The sequence below is a fragment of the Leopardus geoffroyi genome, chromosome D4, assembly GCF_018350155.1.
Source record: "Leopardus geoffroyi isolate Oge1 chromosome D4, O.geoffroyi_Oge1_pat1.0, whole genome shotgun sequence".
NCBI classification, from domain to species: Eukaryota; Metazoa; Chordata; class Mammalia; order Carnivora; family Felidae; genus Leopardus; species Leopardus geoffroyi.
In genome coordinates this window covers 32219404-32235585 of record NC_059342.1, presented here as the reverse complement: position 1 = coordinate 32235585, position 16182 = coordinate 32219404, and the positions used below count along the sequence as shown (strand labels likewise).

The following is a 16182-nucleotide window of genomic DNA, read 5'->3' as shown; positions in this document are numbered from 1 at the left end:
AACTCAGGTCATGATCTCATTCGTGGGTTCATGAGATCAAGCATGGTGCCTTCTCTCATCCCACCCTCTGCACGCACTCTCAAAATAAATAAATAAACTTTAAAAAAAAAAAAAAAAGGGAAACAGGTGATGGGGATTAAAGAGTACAAGAATGTTGAATCACTATACTGCACATGTGAAGCTGATATAACTGTGTTAACTATACTGTAATAAAATAAAAAGAAATACAAAATCTAAACACCTCTACCCTGAATAAATAAACGGAATTCTTATATAAAAATCTTCCTATTACCATGGTGTGGGTGGGAGGGGAAGGTGGGCTCACTCACAAGTTGTTTATGGTCTATCTAGAAAGAGGTAATCTATCCTCAGCCAGCAAGTACCTCCCCCAAAGAGGTCAAAAATCAAAACATGTAAAGATACAGGAAAACAAATTAATGGGGGAGAGGTGTTTGAGCTAAAGTCATGAGATAAAGTTAAAAACAAAACAAACCCAATTATAAAAATTATGTAAATATAAAAACCATAGCCACATTCAGAGAAGAATCTACCACATCCAAGTAGGTGATATAAAAAAAGAAAAAAGGAAGTATGGGAGGCAAGGAGAAATCATTAAAAAATGAAATATCAACAAATACTAGAAAATTTACTATATGCCAGGTGTACTCCTAAGCACTTTATATGTTCTGTTTAAAACACACCAGCCCTGCAGATAAACCTAGGTTTAAGTTTGTCTCTAATATCTACTAGATATAACCTAGAACAAATTACTTAACCTCCCTCACCTCAGCATCTTTATATACTTTCCTGTGTATTAAGAGATTGGGTGACAAAATCCACACGATGTGCCAACCTAGCAAGCATAGACACAAATGAAACAACTTTGCCTCCTTCTGCTAAGTATCAGTATGTCCAATTATAAGACTCATTAAACCTCAGTATAGTCTTAACATAGTCTTCTTAGTAAAGATATTAGCAGTTTATAATTATGCTCATTAACTCCTTTAATAACTATAATACAAAGTCATTCTTATTTTCCAACGAGGTACAGAAGTAAATACACTAGTCCTCAGAAGATACACAGCTAGAAGTGGGAACTGTGATAAAGCTGATACAGGTTTCTCTGACTCTGGGACTCTCTCATTATATCATGTTGTTTTCTAAAATTTACAAATCAGAGTACAATGTGGTTCCATTTACATAGAGTTCAGAAAGAAAATAAGGGATGCAAATATAGGTTAAAGGTTATTAAGAGGTTATTAAAGGGTAACAATAGGATAAAGTTAATAAAAAGTGAAGAAATAATTACCATAGAAATTTGGGTTATTGGTGGGGCGCCTGGGTGGCTCAGTCACTTAAGTGTCCAACTTCAGCTCAGGTCAGGATCTTGTGGTTTGTGAGTTCGACCCCCACGTCAGGCTCTGTGCTGACAGCTCAGAGCCTGGAGCCTGCTTCAGATTCTGTGTCTCCCCCCTTTCTCTGTCTCTCCCATGTTCATGCTCTGTCTCTCTCTGTCCCTCAATAATAAATAAACATTTAAAAAAAATTTTTTAGAAGTTTGGGTATTAGTTACAACTAGGGAGGAGGGAGTAAGAATCAAGAGGGGGCCCCTGGGAAGTTCCTGGGGGACTGCTTTATATTTCCTAATTTGGTGGTATTTACAGACATTGACTTCATAATATTTCACTAAGCTCTACTTTTTTGTATTGTCTATTACGCTTCATAATCAAAAAGGTTAAAAATCAAGAAGAGCTGCACTATATGTAAAAGAAAATACTAAAGTATCCAGGAATTTTACTAATTATTGTGAAGTTTCCTCTTTCCTTTATTTCCTATAATAAGCATTAGAATATATGTAAAATTTAACAGTGCCACACACTTAACTAAACTCTAAAGGGCTTATTATCATCATCATTCCAGTTATTTAGGCCAAGATGACAGTCATTTCAACAGTAGGATCTACTGTGAGTCATTCAAAGCTTCTGCATCCAAAAACCAGAATTAAACTCTATTTAGGTATCAAAAGTCCACTTTGTTTGAGAAAATTACCTCTCAGAAACAATGGGAATGGATGGACCCAGCCTCTGCACAATCTTCCACAGGCTGAGTGTGATAATGATATCTTAGTTTCATTATGAAAAGATGTCTGAAACTGACCAAATGTTGCTCAGTTACCAAATAGGGCGAAACAAGAATGATGGTGGGTAAGAATTTCAGATTAAAATTCTATCTTCATGTATTAAGTTTAAATGTTTACCTATACCACTTTTGAGATAGTAACTTGAAAATGCATTTTTTTGTATCCACTTGAGGTCCAAAGAAAAGTTTAGGCAAAAAGGAAAGCCCCAAATCTGTTTGCTCATCCATAAAGCAATTTTAATTACAGACAGTCCTATGTCTATGAAAGGAAAATCTTTGCAAAGCAGAAGTGACATAAGCAGTAATTCAAGACAAAGGCAAAAAAACCCTCCCAATTTTACTGGGCTAGGAACAATTTAATTTTGATGAGACTTGCTTAAAGGAAAATATTCAAAACAAACCAATTTAAAGGTAGCAGCTTCTAAGAGTTTTCAGGTTAGCCAAAGATAAGTTTTAATAGCTAACAACATTCCATGAAAACAGGGGGCAATATCATTTGTTTATCCTTGCATCTCTAATATCTAGTACAAATGTATACTAGATAACCATTTATTCGATGAATGAATTACCCAGAAATAAGCACTTCTACGTCAAAAAAAAAAAAAAAAAAAAATCAGTGAAAATTTCAAATACCTATGACAATTACTAAGCTTAATGAAAAAAGCAAATAAATCTGTTACTCTCTTCAACTAGTAAGTTAAATGCAGCTTTGACTAAACATTACAAATAACAGCCTTTTGAGAGTTTAAGTTCCAGCTTGCATGTTTGTTTCATGTGTTTCCTAAATGAGGAAAGGGAGACCATGTAAAACTTGCCACATTTGTACCACTGGGAAGCAGCTGAACTGGAATTTGAAAGCAAGTCTGATGACAAAACTGAATACCTTAACCTCTACGCTATATATTAACATGAAATATAAGAGTTGTTTAAAAAGTTAGGTACATGAGGGGTGACTGACCAGCTCAAGTCAGTAGAGCATATGACTCTTGATCTCAGGGCCATTACTCAAGCCCCACACTGGATGTAAAGCTTTAAAAAAAAAAAAAAAAAAAAAAAAAAACAGACAAAAAATACTCCTGTGTCCTATACATAAAATCCTCTTTAAAAAGAAAAAAAAAGAAGAAAAAGAAAAAAAAATGTATTAAAAAAAGTTAGGTGCTAGAAATAGTGGGCAAAGTAGTAATACTGAAAATGAAATGCATAGATCTGCTGAGAAAAGCAGTTTCTCATAATGGTCTTCTGAATTTGGTTGGAGACATGGAAGGGTACTGAGAAACATGCTAAACAGAAAGAATTTAAGTTGACTAGACAGCTTAACCTGGACAATACATAAGCTGGCCCTCCTATGAAAATAAATTCTATACCTTCACTGCCCAAAATCTATCAAGTCAAATGTAGCAGCTTCTCAACTGTTACCCTTAGCCAAAAAGTCAAAATGTAAACTTAACATAGATACAGATGGCTACATACATATTTATGGATATATGGATATACAGGAATTATACATACATACACAAACCTCCTTAGTCTGGCATCTAAGGGTAATAAGAGCAATGATACTCCAGTAGCAAGAAGCATACCTAGTCCCCAGATCTTGGTTTCTAATACCATTCCCCAATTAAAGAATCAAGGCTCCTTAAGGAAATGGTTGATTCCAGGGCTGGGGCAGAAATAACTAAGATGAGCCTGGAGCAACTTCTAGGGCCAGAAAGAAGGTGCTTTAACAAAAACAAAAAACCCCACAAAAATGGAGGTATACTGAAGGGATATGTGGAAAAAAATATCCCTACTGATGTGAATAAACGACTAACAAAAAATAAATGGGGGAAAAGAGATCAGTCTCTCATGTAGAATTCCCAATACATTTTGTAGGTAATCTACCCTTCATGAAGTAGAGTTCATAACTCCCTCCTTAAATTTGGGCTACAGGTAGGGACTTCATCTCAAAGACTACAGCATGGAAAAAGGGGTAGGGGAAGAATAACTTCACAGTGAAGAAACTTGACAAATGTTACCTCAGCCAGGTAATTAAGGTTCATAGCAACAGGGATAACTTAACTACTGATGTAAAAACCCAAGCTATAATTAGCAAATGGAATGCTGATAGCTTGTGCCCTACATAGGATGTGATGAAAATAGTACTACACTTCTGTGGTCTTCCTCCAAAAATATGTAAATCCAGTCTAATGATGAGGAAAACAAGATGAATACTAATAGGGTATTTTACAAAGTATCTGACCAGTACTCCTCAAAACTGTCAAGGTCATCAAAAAGAAAAGTCTGAAAAACTGTCACAGCCAAGAGGAACCTAAGGAAATTCAACAACCTTTTTCTATCGCACTAACGTAAATATGCTACCCTAGATGGGATTCTGGAATAGAAAAAGGACATTAGATAAAAGCTAAGGAGACAGGGTTCATTAATTATAACTAATGTACCATAGTATCATTAATGTAAAATGCTAAAATTAACAGGGCAAACCAGGTGTGTAATATATGGAAAATTCTAGTATCTTCCCAATTATGCTATAAATCTAAAATTGTCCTAAAATAACAAATTTATTTAGAAAAAAAACATAGAAAATACTGGTTACTCAGAGGGATGAAATCTCCAAAAGGGGACTTTCAATATTAATAATTCTGTCTAAATTTTGAGTACTACATAAAACAGTTTTTTAAAATTTATTTATTTTATTTATTTATTTTTTTTAATTTTTTTTTAACATTTATTTATTTTTGAGACAGGGAGAGACAGCATGAACGGGGGAGGGTCAGAGGGAGAGGGAGACACAGAATTTGAAACAGGCTGCAGGCTCTGAGCTGTCAGCACAGAGTCCGATGCGGGGCTTGAACTCACGGACCGCAAGATCATGACCTGAGCCGAAGTCAGATGCTTAACTGACTGAGCCACCCAGGCGCCCCAAAATTTATTTATTTTAATGTTTTATTTATTTTTAGAAAGAGAGAGACCGAGCATAAGCAGGTGAGGGGCTGAACGAGAGGGACACAGAATCCGAAGCAGGCTCCAGGCTCTGAGCTGTCAGCACAGAGCCTGATGCGGGGCTTGAACTCACAAGCTGTGAGATCATGACCTGAGCTGAAGTTGGATGCTTAACCGACTGACCCACCCAGGCACCCCCATAAAAGTTTTAATTGATATGTCTTGCTCATATCATGTTAATATTCCCAGACTTTACATTTTCTTATTGTAAGTTTTTTTTTCTTTTACTAAATGATGGTAACAAGGAAAGCTATTGGTATTTAAAGAGCCACCTTAATGACTGTTCACATCATTCTAATAGGTTTATCTTAGTCTTTCCATATATCCATAAATAATTTTGCCTTCTCCAATATTTACACTTTGTTGTTCTCCTGCCTATCTGCATCATCTAGAAAGACGTTAAGTAACAGCATTAACTGACTTCTGTGGCTCCTGTCTTTAATGGGAAGGCTTTTGGCTTTAAAATATTCATCCACTCCCCTTGTTTCACTTACCAAGGATTTTTTAAAATTTAGAAATGGACGCCCCCTTTTAAGATAAGATCACTTATTTATTAATATGATGAATTATATTACTATATTGCGGGTTGGGTGAAATGGGTGAAGGGAGTCAACTGTGTGGTAACAGAAGGTAACTAGACTCGTGGTGATCACCTTGTAGTGTTATCAAATTATAAAGCTGTACACCTGAATTTTAGGTGGCAAACTATAAAGCTATATACTTGAAACTTGTATTAAAAAAAAAAATCCAAATAATGAACTATCCCACTTCTTGACAAACCATACTTGGTCAAGGTACTATGTTCTTTTAACATATAATCATAATTTTATTTGCTAAATATAACTTAGGTTTTACATCAATATGTAGTGATACTGGTGTCCTTTTGGTCATGTTTTAGAATCAGTATTATATTAAATTTAAAAAGCAACTGGAAGCTTTCCTTTTTTTTTAAGATGTGGGTCAATTTAGATAATACAATAGAGGTTCAAGGTAATTTATCAGTGTAGCCATCTAGACCAGGTACTTTGGAGATATAGGTCTTGGTGGGTTTTCTTGATTCTATATACATATGGACTTTCTGTATTTCTCCTTAGATCAAAAATTATCTCTATTTGCATTTTCTTAAACAATTTATTTCAGCTACCAATTTTTTAAATTTTCACCTTAAAAATGCTCTAAAAAATTGAGTCTAGGTCCCAATTTGTCCCAACCAGTATGAATGAAGAAAAATAGTTTTAAGGATAGAAAAGGATGAAGCAAAACTGTCAATTATTTCTACAAAATTTATTAGAATTTGAAAAAGTTGGTAGATACAAGGGTCAATAAATATTATCAATTGCACTTCCATATGTATGCAAACAAATCACAATTTTAAAAGATAACCATTTATAATAGCATTTAAAAATGCAGCTACTAGAATAAGATATATAGAGAAAACTGATAATGAGGTAAAGATCGAAGTTGATGGAGACATTATGTTCAAGAATGAAGGTCAATTCTCCAAGTTACTCTATAGATTCAGTTCCCATCAAAATCTCATTATTTATCTGCAGAGTTTTGGCAAACTAATTTTAAAATTCTTACATGCAAGTGTTAAGCAAGACACCCTTGAATAGGAATAGATCTGGGAGATGGGGGGTAGGGAGGTAACAGTCTACTAGGCTACTAGTACTTAGAATAGTATAAGCACAGAAATACACAAGCAGACCAATGGAACACAGTAGACAGCAGTTATGCAGCATCCTGTGAGTGAACGAGCACTATTTCTAGACAAAAATTCCTAACGAAATTCTAGAACATGTGCACCTAGATACACAAAAGTTCAAAATAGCTGAAACTGGGAAAAGCCCAAATGTATCTATTAATCATGGATTAAATATACTGTAGCATGTTAATAGAATAACGTAATCATGAAAAGTAAAATACAACTATATGCATGAGAATCAAAGCTGTGAAAAAGTAGAATTCCATTAGATAGACTTCAAATATAGGCAAAGCAAATCATTTTTTTAGAGATAACATAAGTAGTAACACTAAAGAAAAACAAAACAAAATGATCATGATAGTTTACCTCTTCAGATAAGAGGAAGATATGTTCTGGGAGAGGCACACAGAAGGCTTTAAAAAGGAACTGGCATTATTCTACTTAACCTCACTGCAATTACACAGGTTTTTGTTTTATATTCTTTAACCTGCACTTATACATTTTATATACATTTATCTATATACTTCACAATTTTTAAAGACTACTTTTAAAAGTTAAAGTATCAACAGCTCAGTCTTTACTTGCAAATAAGTGAAGATTGATTGCCATTTGAAACATTCTAAAGAGAACAGACATCTGTATTCTCAAAAGAAGACAACATACCTTATATAGCCCAATGCCAGGATCAATAAGAAAATCACAAGTTGATGTAGACGGCTGACCAGAAAGTCCCACCCTTGGGGTTTTCTTTACTTTAGGTGGGCTATTAGAACAGGGTTTGGCCTGTACATCAGTCTGTTTAGATGTGCTAGGAAGATCAGGGTCTGGGCGAACTAGTAGCTGAATTATGTCATTCAGTCCAACATCATAGTCAAATAAAGTATATCCATTTTCCAACTAGAAAAAAAGAATAAAAAAGATTAAAATGCTTCTCTCAAAATTTGATCTTTCTACATCTTTAGATACTCAAATGTCCTAGCCAAATTATTAAAACAAAATTCATAGCAATGCAATTTAGTGAACTTAAAACCATTCCTACTACTTTATGGCCTCTGATGTCAGCATCTTCTCAGGACCTCAATAAATTCTTAAGAATCATTCTGTATTACCTATCAGGAAGACAGATAGCCACTGAAACCAAGAATGTACCATTGCTTCTGTGACTTCAACACCCAGGCAGAAAAACTCTAGATTTCTCACCAGGTCTTATTTATTTTAATTAACAGTATCTGAATCCACTGTAAGAAAGGAAGGTGAATTTTGAAAGTAAGAGGTTTTATGATCTTGTGTTCATAAAGACATTAAGTTAAAAATTTTATGTTTCTGAAGCACTGTAATTTTTTTTTAAATCAAAAAAATTGAAAAATAATTACAATTATTGTTCATGGTATTCCACTTGCCTAAAGTTCTCTAATTCTATTTGTAAAGGTTGTCAAGTTGTATCATGAAAAGTCTTCCAGGATGAATAGTGAATAAATTATCTTGCAACTTACCCATATTTTGGTAGAGACCTTGCCCACCTCCCCAATTTGCGGAAGTCCTAATCCCAAATATCTCAGTATGTGACTTTATTTGGAAACAGGATCTTTACAGAAGTAATCAATTAAAATTAGGTCATATGAGTGGGCCCTAAACCACTGTAATTGACATCCTCATAAAAAGTTTAAATTTGGAACACAGAAACAAACACAGAAGGAAGATGTGGAGGCAGCCACCTGAATGGAGCAATGCACCTACAAGCCAAGGAACTTAACAATGGATTGCTGGCAAACACTAGAAGCTGAAGGAAACAAGGATTCTCTATTAGAACCAGGGAACATGACCCTGATGATATTTTGATTTCAGACTCATAGCCTCTGGAAATAGAAGACAATAAATTTCTATCGTTTTAAGCCACGTAAGTTTTGGTACTTTGTTACAGAAACCCTCTTTGTTACAGACACTAAAAGTCTCCATTTTGTTTCTTTATAAAATCAGTTGGCTATTTCACCATGATACAGTAATAAAACCAAACTCCATAAATATCAAAACTATCATTTCCCCAGAGACATTACTAATTTAATCACTATTCATTTCCCCCTCTTTGTATATCATTCCTGTCACCAATCCTCAACTCCCTAACACAATAAGGCCATATTTCCAAAATCCACCAAAGAATGAAAGTTTGTCCATAAATATTGATAGACTTACTAAATGTACTAGATGAGTAATTTTAATTCAAGTGGTCCCAAAACACATCTAGCACAATCCTGCACATTACAGATGTTCACAGTTTTAACTACAATATGGGATCAAAAAATTCACAAATTTCCCAGGGGGGAATTAGACACCATCTCACAGGTTAGTTAACATGCTTATTCCAAATAAGCCTAAGGAGTCTCTCAGGTCAATAAGCAGATAAGTCCTTATAGGGATTAGAGATTGTTTTGTTTTTAAATAAGGTAAGCAAAGGAGTACTGATGCATAGGGGCACTTGTACCCCAATATTTATAGCAGCACTCTCAACAGCCAAATTATGGAAAGAGCCTAAATGTCCATCAACTGATGAATGGATAAAGAAATTGTGGTTTATATACACAATGGAGTACTATGTGGCAATGAGAAAGAATGAAATATGGCCCTTTGTAGCAACGTGGATGGAACTGGAGAGTGTGATGCTAAGTCAAATAAGCCATACAGACAAAGACAGATACCATATGTTTTCACTCTTACGTGGACTCTGAGAAACTTAACAGAAACCCATGGGGGAGGGGAAGGGAAAAAAAAAAAAAGAGGTTAGAGTGGGAGAGAGCCAAAGCATAAGAGACTCTTAAAAACTGAGAACTGAGGGTTGATGGGGGGTGGGAGGGAGGGGAGGGTAGGTGATGGGTATTGAGGAAGGCACCTTTTGGGATGAGCACTGGGTGTTGTATGGAAACCAATTTGACAATAAATTTCATATATTGAAAAAATAAAAAAATAAAAAATAAATAAATAAGGTAAGCAATATTAGCAAACAACAACTTCCTCTAATCCTGAATTCCTGGAGAAAACAAACTCAAGGAGCAAAAGAACTATACATTCACACCTTCATTTGACATTCTCCAATACTCCTTTCCCCCAAAAAAGGTGAGAACATACTAGTTCTGGAATAGTTAAATAAGTACAATGTGATCAAACATACAACTATTGCACATTATGACAGTGTTCAAAGCAGAAAATAAAAACTCTGTTAACATTTATAGGGCATGCAAACCAAACCAAAACAGTACAGTACATGCAAATTAACTGGAAGGACATTTCCTGAAATGAAGAGAGCTGTGAGGGCAGTAAAATAACTGGAAATCCAAAGTGCTTCCATAAACATTTTTCCATTGAAATCTGAGGCACAAGAGTCAGAGCGATAGTGGGGACATTCTCATATTCAATACCTCTGACTAGTTTCTACCAAGTGATTGGTCCAAATAACATAAGCTGCTTCAAATGGGATTTCGTTTGAAAGGAAAAGCAATGTGTGTAGTAAAATACGAAGCATATCAAGGAATGAGGCTCTATAATAGAAGTTAGGTTTACATTAACATGTAACTTTTCCTTCAATTATTCATGCTTGCTAGGAGAGTCACTTTTACCTACATTATCTACTCCTTCCCTAATTCAGTTTTCAAAAAAAAGTGATTATCAGCCATTGCATAGTAACTTCCACACAGCTAGGCTATTGTGAATAATGTTGGAATGAATGTTACTTGAAAAGTAGTGAAGTGCCCCCAAATTAATGAAAGTGCAGACTGGAATCACTGTCATTTATATTATACTGTAAGAAAGAGATTGAGTCACTTAGAAATTATAAACACCTATGCATTTCAGGCATGTAACTATAGTCCATCAATGTCTCATAGCTGAAAATGTTTCCAACTGCCATCCTAGAAGACAGGGGCACAGTCTTAGAATACTAGAAAGGCAGGAATGGCCCTAGATTTTTTTATTATTGTTTTTTGGGGTTTTTTTTGCCACACTGCAGTCTTCAATTTGTATTGGGTTGAAATCAGAAATTCCAGGTAACAGTAAGAACTAGAAAAGTGATGCAAGGGAAAACTAGGAAGCAAACACCAATTGACAATTGCTGAGAAGTCAGGGGAGGAGAATTCATTCCAAAGGGGTTACTGCTAAAGAATGCAGGTAGAGGGCATCAGGTTGACAACTTTTATGTATCTTTCCCATCACATATATAATATAAATATGACATACACATTCTCTTTCCCCTTTAAATAGGCAAAAACTTTTACTTTGTAATCCATGTGAAAACAGAATCTAGGGGCAAAAGCAACTACTCCGTTTTTCTTCAGCTTTGGTTCATGTCCCATCTACAGTGATACAAATGAAAAAAAGAGGAGGGAACAAATTCCTTTAAAAGTAGGAAAGCTCCGGATTTTCAAAATATTTAGAGATCCATCAACCTAACTCTTCCTTAAAGACCCAATCCCCAGGATGCACACTCAAACTCCCAGAATAATGTCCAAGTGAGGTTACCCTACTCTAACCAGAACCACAGCCCAGAATTGCTATTTTGACCCACAAAAGTGGAATCAATTACTCTGCTTCTCAAATTTAATTTGCATAGAGATCACCTGGGGACCTTATTAAAAATATGGATTCTACTTCGATAGGTGTAGCGTGAGGCTCCCAGGTGAAGCTAAGGCTGCAGGTCCTGCTGATTCAGGGATCATACTTTGAAGAGTAAGAAATTAGGAGACCGACTATTTTTCAACTCTGGTGGTCATGAGAATCTCCCATGCGGTCTTGTTATATTCAACCACTTGCAATTCTGGGGTGAGCTGAGCTGAGCATCTATAATAAATATCCACAAGTGATATATACCAAAGACTATAAGTAACAGTCCTAACAAAAAGGGGTGGGGAATAAGGGAGAAAGGGTACCACTTACATCACAGACACCATAAATTTATCTATGACTTTTTTTCTCACTATGTAGTAAGGGGTGCCTTTTTCTGATAAGCACAAAGGCAATTTACAAGTGAGAGAAAGCCCTGTGATGCCAATCCAGTAGTTGTCTGCTATAGACATACTACTCTCTCCATGCACTGTGAACTCCAAAGAGATAATAATCACTGCCATGGCTACTTAGTTCACAGAGAAGTAAACAAAACAGAGCAGTGTCATCCTTCTGTCTTCAACTCAATGGGGCACCGAAGGTCCATTCCTCATCCCTACTGCTTTATCACTGAGCTGAAGAAATCAAAGTAGTGAGTTAAGAGTCCTGGGGGAAGAAGTACAAAAGGATAATTACCCTGAACAGTTTTTCCCTAAACCTGGAACTGACTTCCTGGTTTACTGGAAGTCTACTTTGTTGACCTAAATGTAACTCTATTTCTACTTTTTCCTCAAGGCAGCCATGTGCAGGTTCTCTTTTTGCATATTTGATAATTAGACTTTAGGTGTGTTGCCCAGGAATATATTCCCATGCTTCATTTCTCTCTTGTGCTGAAGCCACCTAAGTATCCCAGAATTCATGTACTATTATCCCTACCTAGAAAATAAAACTCAGAAGACTTGATAACCTAATTTTCATCTTTGACCAAAAGATAAAAAAGGGATCACTGGAGGTACAGCAATATAAAGCTACATGGGGTTTAACATACACGATTTCAAAAGCAAGATTTACAACTAAAAATTGAACATGTGTTTTACAAGTCAAACAGTAAATGATCGACGTAAAAGAGCTGCAAACACATATGAAAGATGCTACCACTTATTTGGAAACAAAATAGGGGCGCCTGGGTGGCACAGGTCACCATCTCGCGGTTTGTGAGTTCGAGCCCTCATCCGGCTGTGTGCTGACAACTCAGGGCCTGGAGCCTGCTTCAGATTCTGTGCTTCCCCCTCTCTGCCCCTCCCCTGCTCATGCTCTTTCAATAATAAGTAGACATTAAAAAAAATTAAAATAAATTAAAAATAAAAACTAATTAAAATAACCTTGGCACTTTCTCTGAGCATAATCTTGTTACTCTGAAATTTCTGGGTAGTTTTTGAAGCTAAACCTATGAAGAGAAGAAAAATATTCCTTTCAAATCCTCTGTGGCTATAGGAAAACGTTGGGGTGCCTGGGTGGCTCAGTAGGTTGGGTGGCCGACTTCAGCTCAGGTCCTGATCTCACAGCTCCAGAGTTCGAGCCCCGTGTCAGGCTCTGTGCTGACAGCTCAGAATCTGGAGCCTGCTTCGGAGTCTGTGCCTCCCTCTCTCTCTGCCCCAACCCACTCGCATTCTGTCTCTGTCTCTCTCAAAAATAAAAAAAAATAAAAAAACAAAACAAAAAAAAAAAACGTTACTTCCACCAAATCAACAAGCTACATTTATTCCAAACCACAGAACTGGAGCCAAACTGTGGTCTACCCAACTGGAGAATGCCACCTTTTTTAGTGAATTAAAAAATAATAATAAGGCAAAGACAAAATACAGACCTGCCTCTAGGTATAGACCATGAGAGACTTCTGGTATAGGTAAAATATTCAATAGGTCAGGGCAGGGCCATACCATGCATGTAACTACTAGAGACACCCACAAACACCCTCACTCACTGCCAATACCACTTTCAGCCTTGTACGTACCGCTGGTTATGCTCCAGTTGCAGTGTTAAAAGCTTGGGTGAGGGGGACATTAGAAGGTGAGAACAGGAAGAATAAAACAGCCTTTCGTACTCTTTCCCACTCTGAAAATAATCCCCCTTGCCTATACCTGGCAGCTTAAACCCGATTCCGAATTACATCAAGAGCTCGCTCCTTCAGCCCAAGTCTCCAATCTTCAAGACAGATTTCAATTTTAGAAGAGAAGGTGAAGGAAGGGAGCCAGAAGTTTTGGAAAACCTTCGAATCTTCAGTGTGTTCAAAACCCTTCACAGCGAGGAGGCAGAACTAGGGATCTTGTGCCAAAGAGGAAGCGATTTTTAAGTTTCCCCTCTCCTATCTGCGAGCCGCGGAAGCACTGAGAGCCGTTAGCCGGAGTCAGCCCTCCCCACCCGCACCGTGGCATGGCCGCCAGAGCCAGCTGCCCTCCCCGCCTCCAGGGGCGCCGGACCCCACTGAGCGCGGGAAGCGAGGGAACCCAGACGCTCTAGCGGGCTCTGCTGCGAGCTGCTCTTGCCCAGCTGAGGAAGAGGGGTGAGGTCTCTGCGCTCTGGGCGTCCCCTCCTCTCACCCCTCCGGGCGCACTTCCACAACGAGCTGGTAGGGACCCTTTGCACCCCCTCGGCGGGCCCTGGGCATGCGCTATAGAGCCTCGCGAGCTGCCCATCCCAGGAGGAGCCAGGTGCTCTCTACACGCGCTGCGAACCAAGCCCTCCGGCCCGCCGAGCCCACGCGTTTTGGAGGCGCCCTGCAGCCCTCACCCCGGGCTTCCCGAGAGGGTGCGGTGGGCACGCCTCACCTGCTTGCCCCGGTAGAACAGGCGCTGGCACTCGGGCCGCACGTCGAAGAGCGCCCACACCCGTTCGCGCAGCTCCTCAATTGTGGCTTTGCGAGACACGTCCTCAATGGTGCGCGTCTGGGAGCCGTCGATGGTGCGAACCTGGATCCACATCTTGGCTCCGGGAAAGGGGGCTGGCCCGGCTTTGTCTCCCCCTGCTCTTCGGACGCCGCGCCCCGCCCGGCCCGTGCGGCTTCCCCAGAGGCTCCGGCTCTCTGCGGGTGGCGGGCGAACGCGCGCACAAACGAAGGAAACCGACCAGACGCTGGGCCCCACTGGCGGCGGTGATTGCTAGACCTCACGCCCGCCCAGCGGAGCCGAGAAGGAAAGGAAACCGGAACCAGTCGCAGGGTACGCCACTACCGCAACCGCCGCCTCACAAATAGGAAGAAGCCTTGTCTGCGCCGCGCGGAGTGTTTACTTATAGAGAGCTCTAGCTCCCACATGGAGGTCACGGCGCCAACCCGGATCTCGCGAGATCGACGCCCGGTTCCGCCTTAAAGAGGAAGCAGCGAGGGAAGAAGCTATAGACCAGAGAGAACTAAGATGGGCGGGTGCGGGGAGGGCGGGCTGAGGGGCGGGGCTGCCGAGAGCAGTTACTTGTCTCTAGGCCTGCACCTGGGCCCTGAACACGCCCTCCAGCCTTTGGGTTTCGGGCCGTTACAAAGCCTACCACAGGGGTTCCCGGCTTAGTACCGGTTTTGGGACTGAGCAACTCCTCAGGTCTAGTGGATACGGCTTCTGTGATCTCAAAAACATGTCCAAAATAAACTCTGGCGTCCACTTCTATGATCATGAAAATGGGGGTGCGGGCGGGCACGGCCTAGATTTCTGAGAAAGCACACAAGGAAGTGAGCCTGTCCCACCGCGCTCGGCGGGACACTGCCCCCAATGGGGCCTGGCGGGGCCCGCTGCCCAGGAAAGGACCCAGGATCCTGCTTCGCTAACTTCCCGCCGGGCCCGAATGCTGCCTTCGCGTGGAAACCTGCTTCCTGCGGTTTTCCACAGCTGGGCAGAGGTGGCGGCTTCAGTTCCGCAGGCCGCTGGTCCAGCTGCTATCTCTCCGATCCAATGAGCTCACACCTGGACCTCTGGCCACAGACGTGTTGGTGTCGCCGCCCGGTGGGCCGCTCTCCAGGACGTTGTTTGTGGACCTTCCTTATTGGTGCGCTTTTGACCTAAGGGATGGAGGGGTCATGGAAAACACTTAACAAAGGATGCGGAACTACACCCCTCAGAGGAAAAAAACTCCCAAGATCCTACCAGGAGTAAATTCTCAGGAATAGGCCTATCGCAGCATTGCTCAACAGTGGGTTTATTTAAAACGAAAATGCTTTCATAAGAAGGAAAAGAGCATATGAAAGTAGAAATACTTTAGAGATAGAGGTATAAAATAATATATATATATATATATATATATATATATATATATATATTAAAACAAGATTTGGACTTTATATTTGCCAAAATCCGTAACTTGAATATTCAGTCTGATGCTAATTATTACCATAAAGGCAGAGCAGCATTTTTGTAATAACCAATTCAAATAATTACAAGTACAGAGAAGTCCAGAAGTAACATTAAAAAAGGATGACCCAACATGGAAGAGACACAAAAAATGGAATACATACACATATTTTGGGTGTCTGCTCTTGCTGAAAATTTTACATTCACTTATATCCTCTAAATATAATTCATCTTGTCTGCTCCTGATTTAAGTAAAGCAAATATTGAATATTCATTATATGTGTAAATGAGATGATGGAGATATGTAAAGCACACTTCTAACCTGCCTCAATAAGGGATAGCTATTTGCTATTAAAAGAATACGCTAGGGGCACCTGCATGGCTCAAGTCATGATCCCATGGTTTGTAGGATTTGGG

At 39.1% G+C, this 16182-nt stretch overlaps 1 protein-coding gene across 3 annotated transcripts in view; it reads right to left on the bottom strand.

Annotated features, from left to right (window-relative positions):
* UHRF2 (ubiquitin like with PHD and ring finger domains 2) overlaps positions 1 to 14792 on the bottom strand; it is an 82956-nt gene extending 68164 nt beyond the window's left edge. Inside the window, exons 1-2 of one of the 3 annotated variants that reach the window (XM_045467469.1) lie at positions 14260 to 14792; positions 7508 to 7741 (exon numbers count right to left, since the gene is read on the bottom strand). In XM_045467469.1, coding sequence (XP_045323425.1) covers positions 7508 to 7741; positions 14260 to 14412 — 387 coding nt within the window. In that variant the 5' untranslated portion in view covers positions 14413 to 14792. The remainder of the gene's footprint in view (positions 1 to 7507; positions 7742 to 14259) is intronic. The other 2 variants (XM_045467468.1, XM_045467467.1) reach the window with 2 other exon arrangements.
* Positions 14793 to 16182: the final 1390 nt, after the last annotated feature.